Genomic DNA, 20,394 nt, shown 5'->3' on the forward strand with positions numbered 1-20,394 from the left:
GGGGTGGGGGTGAGGGGGAGGGGGGTGAAGGAGGGGGTGGGGGAGGTGGGTGAGGGAGGGGTGGCGAGTGAGGCAGTGTGGGGGTGAGGGATGGGGAAGGGAAGGGGTGGTGGTAGTGAATGTATTTCAGGAAATGAAATGTGTTTATAGAGAGGTGTGAGGGTGGGTGTGAGGGAATGAGGGTGGGTGAGTGGGAAGGGGTGAGTGTGAGGGTGGGCAGAATGGAGGTTTGAGTGTGGGCTGGTGGAGGTGGTGGGGTTGAGGGGATTGAGCGTGGGATAGAGGCTGAGGGCATAAGTTTGTTGGGGGAAGGACAGGGCAGAGAAGAGCTGTGAGTTGGGCATTGGGGGATAGTGTTGAGGGGGTAATAGTCAGGGTGATGGTGAGGGAGGAAGTCTTAGGGTGTGGGTTTTCTGAGGCAGGTGGAGGTGAGTGGTTGTGCTGAGGGGAGGGTGAGTGTGTGCTCTGCCATTCAATCATGGTTGATATGTTTCTCAACCCCATTATCCTGCCTTTGTCCTATAACCCTTTGTCCCCTTACTAATGAAGAACCTACTTCTGTCTTAAACACATTGACTGACTTGGTCTCTACAATCTTCAGCAATGAGTTCCACAGATTAATCACTCTGGCTGAAGAAATTTCTCTTCCTCTCTCATCTAAAGGATGATCCGTTCACTCTGAGGTTGTGCCCTCAGGTCCTAGCCTCTCGAATTAGTAGAAGCATCATCTTCACGTTCACTTTGTCAAGGCTTGTCAGTATTTTGTGCGTGAGAACAGTCCACATCTTTCTACATTCCATTGAGGAGACTACAATTGTTATTTATTGTCACTTGTATTTTAGGAGGAATAGGTAAGAAATTTTAAAAAGTTAGGGCAAAGTCTTAGTTCAGTTAGAGTCATAGAGATATACACCATGGAAACAGACCCTTTGGTCCAACCCGTCCATGCCGACCAGATATCCCAACCCAATCTAGTCCTTCCTGCCAGCACCTGGCCCGTATCCCTCCAAACCCTTGGATTGAAAAAAAAGAGTATGCTGCAAGACTGCCACACTGGGCTGCTAGAATACTGGGCCGGAAGCCATCGCCAAAGTAGGCCATCCCGCCAGTCCACTGGAAACTCGGGCTGCAAGTCTCCGCAAAATCCTGAATCCGCCTCACGGACCCTCCTCATCACTGATTCCGGGAAGGAAAATGTCCCGTGCTGCCAGATGCTTGGCTGAAACCACCACATTGCCAAAGCTGCTGCCCACCTGGTTGATGGATTCCCAGATGCAGAGTCTTCAACTGCTTGTCCTTTGACAAGCCCTACATCCCAGGATCATTCTTGATCTGGGAGATCCCAGTATCTCCTCTGGATCACCTCAAAGGCCAGTACTCCCTTCCTTAGATACAGGGCTCAAAACTGCTTTCAATATTCCAAATGCGGTCTGACTGGAATCTTATACAGCATCAGCAGTGCATTCCTGCATTTGTATTCTAGCCCTCCCAAAATTAATGCTGATTTTGTATTGATCTTCCTAACTGCCAACTGAGCCTGCATGTAAACCTTCTGAAGCCTTTCCTCTTTAGAAATAGAAATAGTGAATGCCTCTATTGTTCCTCCCAAAGTGCACAAACTCTCTCTGTTCCACATTATATTCCATTGTATTCCTTCTTTGCTGCTCTCCTAGTCTGTCTAGGGCTTTCTGCAGCATTCCTGTTCCCTCAGCACTACCGTCCATCCACTTATATTTGTGTTATCTGTAGGCTTAGCAACAATGCTGTCAGCTCTTTAGTCCAAATTGTTAGCATAAACATGAATGGCTGTGGTCCCATTCTGATGAAGGGCTTATGCCTGAAACGTCTACTCTTCTGCTCCTCGGACGCTGCCTGACCTGCTGTGTTTTTCCAGTGCCAAACTTTTCGAATCTGATCTCCAGCATCTGCAGTCCTCACTTCCTCCTCCGCTTGACAAAACTGTGCTGTCTCTGCCCTATTTTACCAAGCACTTCCAAGTACTACTTAATCTCATCCTTAATAATGGACTCTCAAACCTTACAAATGACCTAGGTCAGGCTAACTAGCATCTAAATTCAAAGTCTGTGAGAAGATTTGTAGCTCGGGTGCTCGTTGTTGTGGTTCTGTTCGCCGAGCTGGGAATTTGTATAGCAGACGTTTCGTCCCCTGTCTAGGTGACATCCTCAGTGCTTGGGAGCCTTCTGTGATCTTTCCTCCGGCATTTATAGTGATTTGTTTCTGTTGCTTCCAGTTGTCAGTTCCAGCTGTCCACTGCAGTGGTCGGTATATTGGGTCCAGGTTGATGTGCTTATTGATTGAATCTGTGGATGAGTGCCATGCCTCTGGGAATTCCCTGGCTGTTCTCTGTTTGGCTTGTCCTATATTAGTAGTGTTGTCCCAGTCAAATTCATGTTGCTTGTCATCTGAGTGTGTGGCTACTATGGATAGCTGGTCGTGTCATTTCGTGGCTAGTTGGTGTTCATGGATGCGGATCATTAGCTGTCTTCCCAGAGAATAATTTGGTCACATTTCACACTTGTGATGACTTGTAGAATAGTGGGGCTTGGTTTCCAGCGTGCTGTTCCCATCAGGGCTGTGACACAGGGAAGAGGGAATTAATGAATGTGACTGATTGAAGGAGAGGATGGGAGACTGAATGGGGCAGAAGAGAAGGAATAAGAAAGAAAGAGTGGGAGAGAAAGGGAAGAAGGAAGGGATGACTGTGACGGGAAAAGGAGGGCTGAAGTGAGGAAGGAAAGGGGAATGAGCAGGGAGTGGAGACAAGAAGGGAGACGCAGGGAATAAGGAGAGATGGAAGAAGGAAGTGGGGAGAGGACAAAGGGAATGGGGCAATGGAGAATGAATGAATGAGGAAATGACTGAGGGAGGAAAAACATTGCATTGAGGAATGAATGTGGGAAGGAGAGGTAATAGAGGAGGTGTGGAGTGGGAATGAGTAATGGAGGGAAAGTGAGGGAGGATACAAGAAATAGTGGGGAGGGGGAGATGAAGGTGATAGGCATGGGAGTGGATGACAGAAGAAGGGGGGTCAAATGTGGGGGTAGGGGAAATACTCAGCTAGTGAGAAATTAGAAAGGGAAATATGTAGGGACGGGCGGGAATGAAGGGAAGAGAAAGTATGAAAGGAGGAAATGAGATTGACAGGGAGTGATGCAGTTAAAATAAAAGATGGTGGGAGGGTTTGTGGAGAACTGCAGAAAGTGAAGGAAAAGAAGGGGGATTACAAGCAGGATAATGAGGTAGAGCAACATAGAACAGTACAGTACGATACAGGTCCTTCGGTCCTTGAAGTTGTCCCCACCTTTTATCCTACTCCAAGTTCAAACTAACCTACATACCCTTCATTTTACTGTCATCCATGTGCCCATCCAAGACACATTTAAATGTCCTGAATGTATCTGACTCTACTCCCATCATCGACAGTGTATTCCATGCACCCACCACTCTCTGTGTAAAGAACCTGCCTCTTACATCTCCCGAAAACCTTCTTCCAATCACCTTAAAGTTGTGCCCCCTCATGATAGCCACTTCTGCCCTGGGAAAAAGTCTCTGACTATCCCCTCTATCTATGCCTCTCATCATCTTGTACACCTCTATCAAGTTGCCTCCCATCCTTCTTCGCTCCAATGAGAAAAGCTCTAGTTCCATCAACCTTTCTTCATAAGACATGCCCTCCAATCCAGGCAGTATCCTGGTAAATCTCCTCTGCACCCTCTGTAAGACTTCCACATCCTTCCTATAATGAGGCAACCAGAACTGAACGCAGTATGCCAAGTGTGGTCTAACCAGGATGCTACACAGCTGCAGCATAACCTCATGGCTCTTAAACTCAATCCCCCTACTAATGAAAGCCAACACATCATATGCCTTCTTCACAACCCCATCAACTTAGGTGACAACTTTGAGGGATCTATGGACATGGACCCCAAGATCTCTCTGTTCCTCCACACTGTCAAGAATCCTGCCTTTAACCCTGTAATCTGCAATCAAATTCATCCTTCCAAAGTGAATGACTTCACACTTTTCCAAGTTAAACTCCATCTGTCACTTATCAGCCCAGTTCTGCATCCTGCCAGTGTCCCATTTGCAACCTACAACAACCTTCCACACTATCCACAATCCACCAACCTTTCTGTCATCAGCAAACTTACTAACCCAGCCTTCCACTTCCTCATCCAAGTCATTTATAAATATCACAAAGAGCAGAGGTCGCAGAACAGACCCCTGCGGAACATCACTGGTCATCGAGCTTCAGGCTGAATGCTTTCCAAGTATTACCACCCTCTGTCTTCTATAGGTCAGCCAATTCTCTATCCAGCCAGCCAAATGTCCCTGTATCCCATGCTTCCTTACTTTCGGAATGAGCTTACCATGGGGAACCTTACCAAACACCTTGCTAAATGGAGTAATGAGGTTGATAGGAATGTGGATGGGTTAGAGTGGAAGGGAGAACGAAGAGGGAGGAAAGGAGAAATGAAGGAGTTGGGAGGGAGAAATAATGGGAAGGAGGGAGGGATGTGGATAAATGAAGGGTGGGAGAAGGAAATTAGGAGTGTGGAGGGGGAAATGAGGGTAGGATGGCATTGCAGAGGGAAATGAAGGACCAAAACTAGAACAGGTTGAGAGGTGAACCATAATCTACAAAATGGGCCTTTTTTTTTCTACCTACTAGATTGATGTAAATTACAGATTTGTTGCAATTAATTAGCATGCTAGATCCTGTCTTTAGTTCAGTTTGGTTCCTTATAACTGCTTCCAGCAAATATCAAATTTGTCCAAACTATATGCATGTCATGTATCACATGGACTTTGACCTGACAATCTGTTCATAAACATAACTTATTGTTCTGGGGTCCTTTAAGTTAAAAATCACACAACGTCAGATTATAGTCCAACAGGTTCAATTGGAGGCACTAGCTTTCGAGCGACGCTCCTTCATCATTGATAACAACCATCTGATGAAGGAGCGTCGCTCCGAAAGCTTGTGCTTCCAAATAAACCTGTTGGACTATAACCTGGTATTGTGTAATTTTTAAGTTTGTACACCCCAGCCCAACTCTGGCTCCTCCAAGCCCTGTATTTTAGTTCCTTTTAATGTGAAATGTCACAGCTATCACTCAGGGTGTTGTCAGGCAGAGTTTGACACTAGCTGTATAAGGAAACAAGACAGGCAGCCAACATTTTGGTGAAAGGAGATATTGAACTGTACCCATATTTTTGTGTTTTGATTTTGTAAACTATTAACACAAAAACTCAGAGCAGGAATAGGCTGTTTAACCCCTCAAATGTGCTCAATCTTTCCTGTCTAATTCCAGAATCTGCACATCAATGTTCTGGGGACCAAAGGTGAAAATTCCACTATGGCCAGTGGTGAAATTTGAATTCAGTAAAAGGTAGAATAAGAAGTGCCAGCCTAAAGGTGGCTCAGTGGTTAGCATTGCTGCTTCACAGCACCAGGGACTGGGTTTGATTCGTCTTGGGTGACTATCTGTGTGGAGTTTGTATGTCCTCCCCGTGTCTGCGTCGGTTTCCTCTGGATACTCTGGTTTTCTCCCACAGTTCAAAATGTGCAGGTAGGTGGATTAGCCAATAGGATAGCATGCTAACCACTGAGCCACCGCAAATGCAAGGTTAGAGATTGGGTGGGAGGCTGGGTATAAGTGGGATACTCTCTGGAGGGTCAGTGCAGACTCAGTCGGTCAAATGGCGTCTTTCTCCACTGTCTAATAGCGATTATGTAACCATTGTCTGTTGTCGTAAGAACTCATCCAGTTCCCTAATGTCCTTTAGGGATGGAAATTGCTTTCTTACCTGGATTGGCCTACGTGTGACTTCCCACCCACATATGGTTGACTCTTAACTGCCTCTGGGCAATTATCTGTGGGCAATAAGAGTTAGTCAAGACAGTGATGCCCATATCTGTGAAATAATAAAAAAAAGCATCACATTCCATTCAACCCTTCCTCCCTTCCTTATTTACCTTTATTGTTGAGTGGCTCCTACGCTTTAAAATTTTCATTCTCTTGTTTTAAACTTCTGCCACAGATTTAGTCCTTCCTTTCATTGATCTCCTATAACCTAGTGAGATTGCAGAGCTCCAACAATTCTGGTCTGTTCTACATCCCAATTACAAAAAAGAAGACTCCAGCATTGGTGGCACTGCCTTGAGTTGCTGAGACTCTCAGCCTCTGAAATTTCTTCAGCCTTCCTGCCTGGTATTACTTTCTCCTCTTTTAAGATACTAAACAAAATCTGTTTCTAATCAAATGTTGCCATTAGATGCTGACACAACAGTCATGCCCATATCCCATAAATGAATTTTTAAAAAGCATTTCAGGAATTGTTGATATAAACCAAGGTTTTTGTGTTTTATTATTACCGTGGTCCACCTTATTGCAGCAATTCTGAATATCATTTTTGTTGATTACAAACGGTTGGGACAGTCTAAGGGAGTGGACAGTGGAGTTTACAGGGAAATTCAGATTTCTTTTAGATTCCCTACAGTGTGGGAACAGGCCCTTCAGCCCAACAAGACCACACTGACCCTCCGAAGAGTAACCCACCCAGACCCATCTCCCTCTGACTAATGCACCTAACACTATGGGCAATTTAGCATGACCAATTCACCTGACCTGTATATCTTTGGACTGTGGGAGGAAACCAGAGCACCCAGAGGAAACCCACGCAAACACGGGGAGAATGTGCAAACTCCACACAGACAGTTGCCTGAGGCGGGAATCAAACCTGGGACCCTGGTGCTGTGAGGCAGCAGTGCTAACCACTGAGCCACTGTGCAGCCTGTCTAAATTACTTATTTAGATATTCCACTAATAAATTTTTTTTCCAGATCCATGGTAATATTTTTCTGAAACAGTTCAGAACAAAGAATAGCAATGACGTTTTTGATTTTACACTTTTCTTTCTCCTCTGGAACAAGTGTTGGTTTTACAGTATTCACACTGCAATCTTTACGTGGGATCACCGCTAATTATGACAGATGAGTTGTGTCCCTCAGGAACCTTGTTCTACTTTGTGAAGTTGGGTCATCCACTATGGTTGTATTACACTACAACTGTAACGTCAATACAAGACTAAATCGCATGATTTTGACTGTCTTATTATAAGTGCATTCATCCTTAAACTGTGTTACAATTAACCTGTTTTAAATTACATTTTAAAAAAAATCTGCATAGTAACTAATTTGTATTTAAGCGCCACGTAATACCCCAAAACTCAGTTCAAAGACCCTTCTCGAAGTATTATGCAATAAATAAAACATATTGTACAACTGGTTGCACGATACAAAGGTCACCTAATCAATGCCAAATGCAATCCTGAATTATTTGTTGCCATGACATTTGCATTCTTTGGTACTTTACACAGTGTGTGCCTTTTATAAGTTTAGGGCCTTACTTGTGCAAAGCATAAAGTGTTTTTGTGATTTTCTTCTTTATTGGTAGAATGAAGTTTGTGTGTCCTGGAGACCATCATCAGAATATTCCGGAAACTTGTGAGTGCGAAGATGGTTGCATGTTCGTTGTGTATTTGAAGAGTAATCCACTGCGTGAGTGGTTCTGATGAAATAAACTGTGTGGTAACTGATGCAGCTTTTTGCCCCCTGGGGGTGCAGTGCTAACGATATTTAACTGTTAATTATAGAGTCAATCTGTATACATGTTGTATAAATTGGTTCCACTAATATTTTTCATTAAACAATTTTATGCTAACTCTTGATTGTCAGAATGAGCATAAATGTGTGAAGAATCTCCCACTTGTGTGTTGATCCCAAATTAAAGCTGTTCACACAAAGGATAGAGGAAACCTGAAATTCTCTCCCTTAGAAGAGTTAATCAGAATATTTGAGGTGGAGATCAATAGGTTTGTGTTGAGTGACAGTATCGAGAGAGAAAATGGACTTAAGGGATCATCCATGATCTAATTGATTTGACAAACATTATTGGGGAATAATACTTTCCTCCTGCTCCTAAGAACACAATGCTTGGTCACTGAGGTGAATCATAAATCTTTTTGCAGATTTGAATGTCTACCAGTAGAGTTACAGAGATGTACAGCATGGAAACAGACCCTTCGATCCAACCCGTCCATGCCGACCAGATATCCCAACCCAATTAGGATCTTTGTTTACCTGTAGCTAGTGTAGAAGGGCTAAATCTGATTATATTGATTTTTTTTAAAAAACTTTTTAAAGGAAAGAGGACATTGTTAGTGACTTATTGGCCATCCCTAATTTGTTGTTGATTTCAATGACTTGTAGGGTCATTTCAGTATCAGGTGAGTCAGTCAGTTTTGTCAGGACCCACATATAGGCCAGACTGAGCAAAGATGACAGATTTCCTTCCCTAAATGAACAATGCCAATTCATAATGGTTGTCATAATTGCCACACTGAGAATATATTGTACACTTATTTAAATTTCACCAAATACTATGATGGGGTTTGAAACCTTATCTCCTAGAGCATTAACCTGTGGATTTCTATGCCAGTCACTTTCCCTCTGTACCCTGTCTCCCTCATGTGGTGGGAATTCCTACATGGATATGGTTTTAAGATATTTCCTCAACTCCAGTTGTTAACAGCATCAATAGACCTTAATGAAAATCAGATGCCTGGTTAGTTTCCATTTGATTCACCCTGACTTATGCAGAGGGGCCGGTCAGGGTGCTAAGTATAAGATCACAAATTGTCAGATGATTCACACCTATGAACATGAAACCACATTGTTTGGCATCTTTAACACAATAAATGTCCCAAAGCGACTTAACTATGGAAATGGCTATTGAACCAAAGGAAGACACAGTAAAAAGGAAATGCCCAAATTTGAAGCTCAAGTATATGTTGAGGCAGAGGGTTTTACGGAGAGTATTCCAGGGTATGGAATCTTGGCCATTGTAATTGTGGCTATCGATGGTAGGGTGAAGAACTCACATCTGAGAGATGTTGAGTTAAGAGAGGGGTGAGAAGATTAGAAGGTGTGAGATTGGCTTGGAAAACTTCTTGCCTTCAGATTAGCACTATACTCAGTACCATTGAAAACAGCAGAAGTAGATTATCTGTAACCTTGTCTTGTTGGCATCCAGTTACCTTTCCTAGAACCAAAAAAGTGGAGGGTAATCTGAATCCTAGTCTCATTTAGGAGCTGGAGACAGTATAGTTTTAGCAAAGCAATAATCAACATTTTAACAAACCTGGATTAACTTTGGAATTTATGAGTTCTTAAATTGAATTGCTAAAAGTATGCTGTATGGGTTGTATGCCAAATAAAAGGTGCTGTGATGTACCAAAGATATGCCTTGTCCTCAACTGCAGGGAAGTTCCTTCTATTTCTTTCTTTCCCACTGCAAGCTTTAACAGTTTGGGGAAAGGTTGTAATATTTAACAGTTATAACATGATTATTACTTATTAGCGTAATTGTTATTCTGATACTATACTTTTTCTCTTGTGGTCTTTGATTCAGATACAAAGGTGAAGGGATAATTAAAGCTGCACCAAAGGATGTCTGGGAGTGTTTAAAACCTGTGCCCGAAGGGCCAAGAGTGAAATGGGACAAAAACGTGAAGTCATTTGAGCTGATTGAAATGATCAGTGATGTAAGTTTGTGACCATTGTTTACTTCTTCAAATGATTTTTGTGCTATTTTTATTTATAGACTTTTGAATGGTAAGCAGTGACTTATTTAGTTTGTAAAGGGATATTGAGAGAGAGAGAATTACTGGCTGTATATTTTTTTAAAAACTTAAGTATGAATGGAAAATATCATCAGTGGTTTGAGATTTAGAACATAGAACAGTACAGCACAGAACAGGCCCTTCAGCCCACGATGTCGTGCCGACCACTGATCCTCATGTATTCACCCTCAAATTTCTGTGACCATATGCATGTCCAGGAGTCTCTTAAATGGCCCCAATGACCCTGCCTCCACAACTGCTGCTGGCAACGCATCCCATGTTCTCACAACTCTCTGTGTAAAGAACCTGAGCCTGACATCTAGCAATAGTTTTTTCCAATAATTCTGGCACTTATAATACCCAGATTTATTTGTATAATCTTCATTTTCTTCTACGTTTGAGGTCACAGAAATACATTTTCAGTCCTTAGTGAATATGTTTGCTTATACTTTTGTGATCCCATCAAATGTTATTACTGGACAAGTCAAACGCAGAATGAAATCTGCCCTGATAGATCATATTTTATGTTAACATTTAGGTCTAGTGATCTATCTTCAAAACCTGAAATGTTAACTCTGCCTTTTCTGCACAGATGTTGCCAGATCCATTGAGTTTTCCCAGCAATTTCTGTTGTTTCTGATTTACAGCATCTGAAGTTCTTTGGTTTTTCTCTGAGATCACATGTTGTTCCTTTTTCAATTTAACATGGCAGTCTGATGCAGATTTACTTTAAAAAATGAGACTTAAGTTTATTACACAAACAGAAAGACAAAATAAACGAACACCCAACAAAGCAAATTCCCATCTATACCCTGACATCATCACTTTACTTCTTTGCAAGCTTATAATTATGTATGTTGATTTAACTGCTTCTCAGTTCTGGTCCTATTAACTGCAAAACTTTTTTTCTTTGACTTACACAACTGAGATTTTAAGACTTTCTCGGCTTTGAATAACCAAGGCTCATTTCTAACCAAACACTCCTGCTTTCAAAGTTTTCATAAACGGAAACCCTTGCACTGAAGTAATTTATTCCTTTGAAGAACTCCTTTTTCTAGGGGAAACTTTTCTTTCATTTAACTTCAATATGGTCTCTTTCCAACTGAATTCAAAAACTTTTTAAATAAGTTCTAGCTCCTGCGAAACTAGCTGAGTATTGATTTTTCCCCTGTCATAAACCCTTATAAAATAATCAAACTTCCATTTACAATCTAGCAGGCCTCATACAGGTTTGAAATCGTGGTTTCAGAAAGAACGTCCTAGTCAATTTTTAAACTCCTTCACAAAATATAGACGAACACCCCTAATATGCCACTTTTTAAACATTTTTAAAAGCTGATGTGTTTGTAAATCATACATCTTTCATCCTGGTATGCACACCTGATTGATTTAGCTCCAAGCTGTTAGTCAGTTGAATCATCTGAAAAATCTTTTACCTCCTGTATTCCATCTGAGTGTTTCAAGTTTAAAATCTGTGCTGTGGCTTTCTTTTATTCAAAGGCCTGTGTATTGATCATCTTGTGCTCTCAGAATGTAGCACTGATATGGACCAAGCCATACCCATTCAAAATATTTTAAGAAGATAGCCTAGACCCTAACTTTTTTTCTCATTTTAAATGCAAATGAACATGGGTCTTCCAGTGGTGATGCAGTTGGTCAAACCATTTGGCTTTAAGCAAAACAGAATTTATTTAAACACTGCAGTTGAAACATGAGCAAAAGAAAGCAGAATTTAGAATAATTTAACTATGGGAAACCTTAACCGATCCGGCACAGTAACTGCTACTAATTAACTGCTCCAATATAGTTGGGGCGGCACAGTGGCTCAGTGGTTAGCCCTGCTGCATCACAGTGCCAGGGACCTGGGTTCAATACCCATCTCGGGCAACTGTCTGTGTAGAGTTTGCACATTTTCCCTGTGTCTACGTAGGTTTCATTCCACAATCCAAAGATATGCAGGTCAGGTGAATTAGCCATGCTAAATTGTCCATAGTGTTAGGTGCATTAGTCAGGGGTAAATATAGAGTAGGAGACGGGGTCTGGGTGGGTTACTCTTCGGAGGGTTGGTGTGGACTTGTTGGGCTGAAGGGATCTGTTTCCATACTGTAGGGGATATAATCAAATCTAAAATCTAATACGGTAACGCCCATAAACTCACCCGTTGACAAGAAGGTAAATTCAAATGCAGATCTTACAGGCAGGAGGGAGCAACATCTAGAGAAAGCTGTCATAATAAAATCAGAGGAATTCTTTGCTGAAGCTCGCAAGTCCCCTGGACTCTCACATCTTATGACTGCTACAGCTAATACAAACTAGGAAAGACCTGAACTGGCCACTCCCCTTCCATTGTTCAAGTGGATTCTTTGGCATCTCTGCCTTTGCGACCTCTTTTCAAAAAAAAACCAAGAACAAAATAACCTTTTAAAAGTGACAGCATCAGCACAAGCACATAGGAACAGGAGCTGGCCATTCAGCCCCTTAAGCTGTTCTGCCATTCAAGAAGATTATTGCTGATTGGTGGCCTTACTCTATATACCTGCCTTTTGCCCATATCCCTCAATACTTGTGCTTAGTAAGAAGCTAACCTATTTCAGATTTAAAATTAACACTGACCCAGCATCCACTGCCATTTGTGGAAGAGAATTCCAAATGTCTACCATTCATTGTGTGCATGCGCACGCGTGTAGAAGTATTTCCAAGCTTCTCTCTTGAATGGTCTGGCCCTAATTCTCAGACTACGGCCCCTACTTCTGGAATCCCAATCAGTGGAAATAGTTCATCTATATCTGTCCTCTCTCTTCCTGTAAATATCTTGAACACCTACATCATATCAACTTTCAACTCTCTAACTTCTGCAGAATGCATGCCTAATTTGTATAAGCTCTCCTCATAACTTAACCCTTCCAATCCAGATATTATTCTTACAAACCTACGTTGTACCCCCTCCAAGGCTAATATATCCTTCCTAAGATGTGGTGCCCATATCTGCCTGGGGTAATCCAAACAGGGCCTAACCAGTATATAAGAGAAAGTGAGGACTGCAGATGCTGGAGATCAGAGCTGAAAACGTGTTGATGGAAAAGCGCAGCAGGTCAGGCAGCATCCAAGGAGCAGGAGAATCGACGTTTCGGGCATGAGCCCTTCTTCAGGAGCCTTTCCTGAAGAAGGGTTCATGCCCAAAACATCGACTAACCAGTATATAATATAACTGCTGCATAACTTCCGCATTCTCATGTTCCAGTCCTCTGGATAAAAAGGCCAGCATTTGATCAGTTTCCTTGATTATTTTCTGTACATGTTTGTAATATTGTAAAGATTTGTGCAGCTAAACCTCTGAATCTCTTTGTACAGACATTTGTTTTTAACTTCATATCACCTTTATCTTTTTGCAATCCAAATGGGTAACCTCACACTTGCTTCCATTGAACTCCATCTGCCTCAGTTTTGCCCATTCGCTTAGTCTGTCAATGTCCCTTTGTAATTTTAACTATCATCTACACTATCTAACTTTGTGTCATCAGCAAATGTGGATATGACTTTCCATGCCACTATCCAAGTTAGTAATAAATAATGTCAATAATAAATGAAGCATGCAAATTCCATTTAGTTGAAGATCTCTGGTGGGTTTATTATCGGTTAAACTAGTGCAAAGTAATCCCTAGATCCATTCTTTGCCCAGGATGCTAAAATGCAAAATGATTATGGCCACTGGGCATATGTTGATACATGGATATTTTATTCATCTGCCTGTTAAACTTCTTAAAGGTACATCTCTCTTTGAAGTGATTGTATGCAATTCCTTTTTTTCCATCTGTTGCAAGTAAGAAGTCATAAACATTGGATAATGTGTAAAATTTACAACTATAAAATCCATACTGTTCCACTGGTTTGATAACCCTCCAAATCTTGTTATAGTGTAACCTTCAGGAGATATGGATTTTGTCCTTGGCTGTTCATTAACAGTATGCTGGTCATTTTCCTGATGATCCATCTCTCCATCATCTTGTTGTGTTCGTTCGTGTGTATTGTACACTTCTCTTGGGCAGCTTTCTGTTCTTCAGCATTGCTCCATTGTGTGTGTGACTTCGCAAACCTTGACTGCCTCTGCAAATGAGCGTGTTCCTATAATGGGATGTGTGACTCTGACCTTTTGGCCTATGTGTCATTGAGGTAGATCCACGCTATCTTCCTCCTTCATTATATTTCAAAACGTGTGTCCTACATGTCAGAAATGCGTTTGTAGATAGAGGTCCGATTGGAATACCGTGCTTCTAGCAGTTTTCGTGTTTCCGAAGCCTCCAGCAACAGACCTCCCTCCGGATCCTCCGCTCCACCCTTGCAGCCATGCGTCGCTACCTACACTCCCTGCAATCAGCCCTACCCCAGCTCAGGACAACACTCTCACAGACCTGCAAAGGACCCCTGCTGTTCTTCATCTACAGAAGAATCCACAAACTCAACAAACAGTTCTTCCTAGCCCTATCAGAGATTAAAGACAGTAAGTACCAAAAACTTTCATGTACTTACCCCCACACTCGTGGCCCCTCAACTATTCCAGAATCTTCCACAGGCCTGTCGGACGCCATTACACATGTGGCCTCCACAGCGCCCGCGGCACCAAAGGCCGCCGCCGACCGTGACGTCACTTCCGCCCCCACCGACCTCGGAGCCCCCGCGATCGCCGCCCCTACAACTGCCCCGGTGACCACCACACACACAACCGCTTCCACAATCGCCGACGGACCCGCGACCCACGCGGCCACCGGGAATGACCACCACTCCTCCGTCGCCGCAACCATTTCCGCCCCTCCGGTTGCCGTCGACGCAGCCACTTCCGCCCCCACTGACATCACTAACCTGCAGGAGCACAAATCCTCAGGTTTCCCCGCCCCCATGTCGTCTTTCGTCACTACGCATAACCCCGCCCCCACGCCATCTCCCGTCGCTTCACGTAACCCCGCCCCCACGCTTATTTCCGTCACGACGCATGACCCCGCCCCCACGTCGAGCAACGTCACCACGTCTAACTCCGCCCCTACGTCGATCTCTGTCCCCGCCCCTAACCCCGCCCCCAGCTCCAGCTCCAGCTCCAGTCCCACACCAGGTCCTAGCTCCCAGCCTTGCCGGATTTTCACCATCCCTCCAGATCTCCCCCTCTCTGAGGATGAAAGATCAGTCCTCAGCAGGGGCCTCACCTTCGTTCCCCTACGCCCTCGGATTAATGAGTTCAACACGCGGCGAGATATTGAACAATTCTTCCGCCGCCTTCGCCTCCGTGCCTACTTTCACAACCAAGACTCCTGCCCACCCTCTGACGACCCCTTCTCCCGCCTCCAACACACCCCATCCACCTGGACACCCCGTGCTGGCCTCTTACCCGCCCTCGATCTATTTATAGCCAACTGCCGCCGTGACATCAACCGACTCAACCTGTCCACCCCTCTCACCCACTCCAACCTCTCACCCTCAGAACGTGCAGCCCTCCACTCCCTCCGCTCCAATCCCAACCTCACCATCAAACCCGCAGACAAGGGAGGCGCGGTGGTAGTTTGGCGCACTGACCTGTACACCGCTGAGGCTAAACGCCAGCTCGCGGACGCCTCCTCTTATCGCCCCCTTGACCACGACCCCACCTCCCACCACCAAACCATCATCTCCCAGACCATCCAGGACCTCATCACCTCAGGGGATCTCCCATCCACCGCCTCCAACCTCATAGTCCCACAACCCCGCACCGCCCGTTTCTACCTCCTGCCCAAAATCCACAAACCTGCCTGCCCCGGCCGACCCATTGTCTCAGCCTGCTCCTGCCCCACCGAACTCATCTCCCAATACCTCGACACGGTCCTGTCCCCTTTAGTCCAAGAACTCCCCACCTACGTTCGGGACACCACCCACGCCCTCCACCTCCTCCAGGATTTTCGCTTCCCCGGTCCCCAACGCCTTATTTTCACTATGGACATCCAGTCCCTGTACACCTCCATCCCCCATCACGAAGGACTCAAAGCCCTCCGCTTCTTCCTTTCCCGCCGCACCAACCAGTACCCTTCCACTGACACCCTCCTTCGACTGACTGAACTGGTCCTCACCCTGAATAACTTCTCTTTTCAATCCTCCCACTTCCTCCAAACTAAAGGAGTTGCCATGGGCACCCGCATGGGCCCCAGCTATGCCTGCCTCTTCGTAGGATATGTGGAACAGTCCATCTTCCGCAACTACACTGGCACCACCCCCCACCTTTTCCTCCGCTACATCGATGACTGTATCGGCGCTGCCTCGTGCTCCCACGAGGAGGTTGAACAGTTCATCAACTTTACTAACACCTTCCATCCCGACCTGAAATTCACCTGGACTGTCTCAGACTCCTCCCTCCCCTTCCTAGACCTTTCCATTTCTATCTCGGGCGACCGACTCAACACAGACATCTATTATAAACCGACTGACTCCCACAGCTACCTGGACTACACCTCCTCCCACCCTGCCCCCTGTAAAAACGCCATCCCATATTCCCAATTCCTTCGTCTCCGCCGCATCTGCTCCCAGGAGGACCAATTCCAACACCGCACAACCCAGATGGCCTCCTTCTTCAAGGACCGCAGATTCCCCCCAGACGTGATCGACGATGCCCTCCACCGCATCTCCTCCACTTCCCGCTCCTCCGCCCTTGAGCCCCGCTCCTCCAACCGCCACCAAGACAGAACCCCACTGGTTCTCACCTACCACCCCACCAACCTGCGCATACAACGTATTATCCGCCGCCATTTCCGCCACCTCCAAACGGACCCCACCACCAAGGATATATTTCCCTCCCCTCCCCTATCAGCGTTCCGCAAGGACCACTCCCTTCGTGACTCCCTTGTCAGATCCACACCCCCCACCAACCCAACCTCCACCCCCGGCACCTTCCCCTGCAACCGCAGGAAATGTAAAACTTGCGCCCACACCTCCACACTCACTTCCCTCCAAGGCCCCAGGGGATCCTTCCATATCTGCCACAAGTTCACCTGTACCTCCACACACATCATCTATTGCATCCGCTGCACCCGATGTGGCCTCCTCTATATTGGTGAGACAGGCCGCTTACTTGCGGAACGCTTCAGAGAACACCTCTGGGCCGCCCGAACCAACCAACCCAATTACCCCGTGGCTCAACACTTTAACTCCCCCTCCCACTCCACCGAGGACATGCAGGTCCTTGGACTCCTCCACCGGCAGAACACAACTACACGACGGCTGGAGGAGGAGCGCCTCATCTTCCGCCTGGGAACCCTCCAACCACAAGGTATGAATTCAGATTTCTCCAGCTTCCTCATTTCCCCTCCCCCCACCTTGTCTCAGTCGGTTCCCTCAACTCAGCACCGCCCTCCTAACCTGCAATCCTCTTCCTGACCTCTCCGCCCCCACCCCACTCCGGCCTATCACCCTCACCTTGACCTCCTTCCACCTATCCCACCTCCATCGCCCCTCCCCCTAGTCCCTCCTCCCTACCTTTTATCTCAGCCGGCTTGGCTCTCTCTCTCTTATTCCTGATGAAGGGCTTGTGCTCGAAACGTCGAATTCTCTATTCCTGAGATGCTGCCTAACCTGCTGTGCTTTGACCAGCAACACATTTGCAGCTGTGATCTCCAGCATCTGCAGACCTCATTTTTTACTCTTCTGTTTGGCTTGACCGAGGATGGATGTGTTGTCCTAGTCGAAGTGGTGTCCTTCCTCATCTGTATGTAAAGGTACTAGTGAGAGAGGGTCATGTCGTTTTGTGGCAAGTTGGTGTTCATGTATCCTAGTTTTCTGCCTGTTTATTCAATGTAGTGTTTGTTACTGTTCTTGCAAGGTAAATATAACAAGCAAAACTAATGTTATTTACAAAATATCTTGCAAGAACTGTAACAAACACTACATTAGACAAACAGGCAGAAAACTAGCCACCAGGATACATGAATGTCAACTAGTCACACAAAGACATGAACTACTCTCACTAGTACCTTCTTATACAGATGAGGAAGGACAACACATCCAACCTAGGACAAGCCAACAGAGACACGAACGAGAATTGATAGAAGCATGGCATTCCAATCAGAACTCTATCTACAAATGCATTGACTTGGATCCCATTTACCACCCCCTAAGAGAGAGAACAGGAAATGACATCACCAACCCAAGGAAATCTAAACACGTAAATAAAAAGCGGGCCATACCACCAGTGCTTCACCGGAGGCACTCTCTGATGTTACCTATCGTGGTGATGAAACGTCTGAAAACAAACCTTCCAGCTCAGCAAGCACACTTATATCCAGATCTTAGACCTTGTTTGGATTTGGCCACCTATTCAGCATTTCAGACATTACCATTTTGGTATCAGGTTTGTTGTAGATTTTGAAGACGTCCCCTGCATTTTAGCTAGAATTCATGGTAGTTAGAATAACACTTTTGCCAGTGCTTTCTGCCAAATCATCTGGAGGGTTTATGATTTGCTTCTGCATTGACTGCTCAATGAATAGCTAAACATGGAATCTTGTGATCCCAAATACAAAAGTAAGTATCTTGTATTCTACGCTGGAGTAATTTGTTGCTGCTTTAGAAGAACATTTGGATCTAAACACAGTTGGTTTCCCATCTTGAATGATGTATGATCCCAACCCTTTCAATGAAGCAGGCATCCCCAGGAAAAGGTGGTCTGTGAAATCAGTATTTTCCAAGTGGTAGTAGGAAGCGACTACCTTCGGGAGAGTCCGCAGCTACATGTACGGATCATGATTCACATTTGGCATCTCACTTGGAGAAGAATTTAACTCCTGTGAATTTGGGATTCAGTTCCTTTCGTATTGAAATATTAAGTGGGCATCTCTTCAGGGAGCGATTTAGACAACTTGGGCCCTGACGTGTCCTGTTGCACACGTTCTCCTTTAGTATGCTTGTCATTAAAATGCCCCGGCTGTGTGGTGCTGCATACGATGGATTGCATTTGGGCTTTTTCTGTCTGTGTATGCTGCATTTCCTGGGAAAGTGGTTTGACAGAATTGCATCTTCACCGCGATGTGATATGGTATTCCCTTTGGTTCAATGTTAAGAAGTTTCACACAGTTGAACCTGGCTGCATACAACTATTGACGTTACTGAACTGACTCAATGCAAGTATTCTTGGTCTGTTCTGCTGCCATGGGTATCTTGGTGATCTCATGGATAGTGACAACGTTGAGACCCATTCATGTTGGTAATCCTGCTAGTGCTGATCTGTTTGTATCAATCAGGTAAATTATTTGTGATTTGAATACTGTAGTGCACCGATGTGGTGGTGTGTACCTTTGGGTGATCCATCGTATGCGATTCATGTAAGGATTGTCAGTTGCACCATTGAGTTCCAGTTATCCAGGTACATGTCTTTCAGGATTTGGAGTGGTCGGAGTGCTGCACTAGCTCCCATGCCAGTTTTGTGCAGTTGTACCTGTTTTCTTTTGAGAAATTATATTGGACTTGTGCAGGTGGCATCAAGAATGCGACAAGCTTTTCATCCTCTCTTTGGAAACCGTTCCACACTTTGTCTTGACTCTGTCCAGTCTTTCTTTGAGCTTCGTACATCAGCTTTAGTTCATGTAGGTCTCTGGGGCAGTCCTTGCTGATTTTCACTTGCTGCTCTGCCTGTCTTTTATTTAGTTGTGCCCAGTTGTCGACTCTGGCTGCAGCTTTGAAGTCAGATTTATTGCATATTGAGGCCCTGTGTCCTTCTGTACTGTATGTCTTGCACGGATGTTTAAATGCAGGACAATTTTGTGGAGGATGTGATAGACTACTACGCTTGAAACTCAGCTGGCTTGCTTTTTGTGATCTTGCTAAAGTGTTAGGACTGTTGGCTGCAACTAATACTTACTTTCTGCTATTTACTAGCAGTGAGTCAATACTGAGTCAAAAAGGTCTTTTTGGAACACTTTGAATAGTGTAGTGCAATCACTAACTCCATTATTCATTTTAACAGTTCAGTTTTGAAAAGTTGCATTTGTCATATTGATCTGTTACTTCCTATGACTGTGTATCTGGTAGGGCAATTAATTCCACAATTAAGTGTTACAGCTGATCTTTGAGCACTTTCTGTCTCTTTGCAGGATCTTTCTGGACATCTTCAGGTAAGCCCAAGATATTAACTCTATGCAACCCCTGCTGTCAGTATTTTCACTGCGATATAACCTATTCAGCAACTGCTTGCTCTATGATGAGTAGCTGCATTCTTTCTTTAAAAAGTTTAGACCCTGAAAGGGCATTGGCTTTCAAGTTCATGCTGGTGGATTTGCTGTCTATCCTCTGTTCTTTCGCATTTTTCAGACCCTATTGGTATGCGGGAATGTTTCAATATCCCTATAACATGGTTGCTCCATGTGTGCCTTCAGCAATGTTTCTTCTGTGTTCTCTGCTTTTGCATTTTCTTTTTACTGTATGCACTCTAAGCCTGCCTTGCATGTGCCGATACTTTGACTGAGCTCCAAACTATTGACGAGTATTTGTGGAAGCACATGAAAGAAAAGGCCTGAGGCTAAGGAGTCAGAAGGCAAAGTTCCTCTACCAGCCTGCTCTTGTTCCATAATGCAGGCTCACAGTGAGCCACTAGATGGTATGGATCAATTCCCATACCTTGGGAGCCTCAACAAAGGCGGGTATTGACAATGAAATTCAACATCATCTTTGTTTAGTGTAGCC

General features: G+C 44.7%; 1 protein-coding gene across 2 annotated transcripts in view; it reads left to right on the forward strand.

Moving 5' to 3' along the window:
• The window catches only part of stard5 (StAR related lipid transfer domain containing 5), a 50,113-nt gene that overhangs the window by 18,329 nt on the left and 11,390 nt on the right, over nt 1–20,394 (forward strand). Inside the window, exons 2-4 of one of the 2 annotated variants that reach the window (XM_060853027.1) lie at nt 7,482–7,531; nt 9,498–9,630; nt 19,806–19,826. In XM_060853027.1, the coding sequence (XP_060709010.1) occupies nt 7,482–7,531; nt 9,498–9,630; nt 19,806–19,826 (204 nt within the window). The remainder of the gene's footprint in view (nt 1–7,481; nt 7,532–9,497; nt 9,631–19,805; nt 19,827–20,394) is intronic. The other variant, XM_060853028.1, reaches the window with a different exon arrangement.

The sequence above is a fragment of the Hemiscyllium ocellatum genome, chromosome 39, assembly GCF_020745735.1.
Source record: "Hemiscyllium ocellatum isolate sHemOce1 chromosome 39, sHemOce1.pat.X.cur, whole genome shotgun sequence".
Lineage (NCBI taxonomy): Eukaryota > Metazoa > Chordata > Chondrichthyes > Orectolobiformes > Hemiscylliidae > Hemiscyllium > Hemiscyllium ocellatum.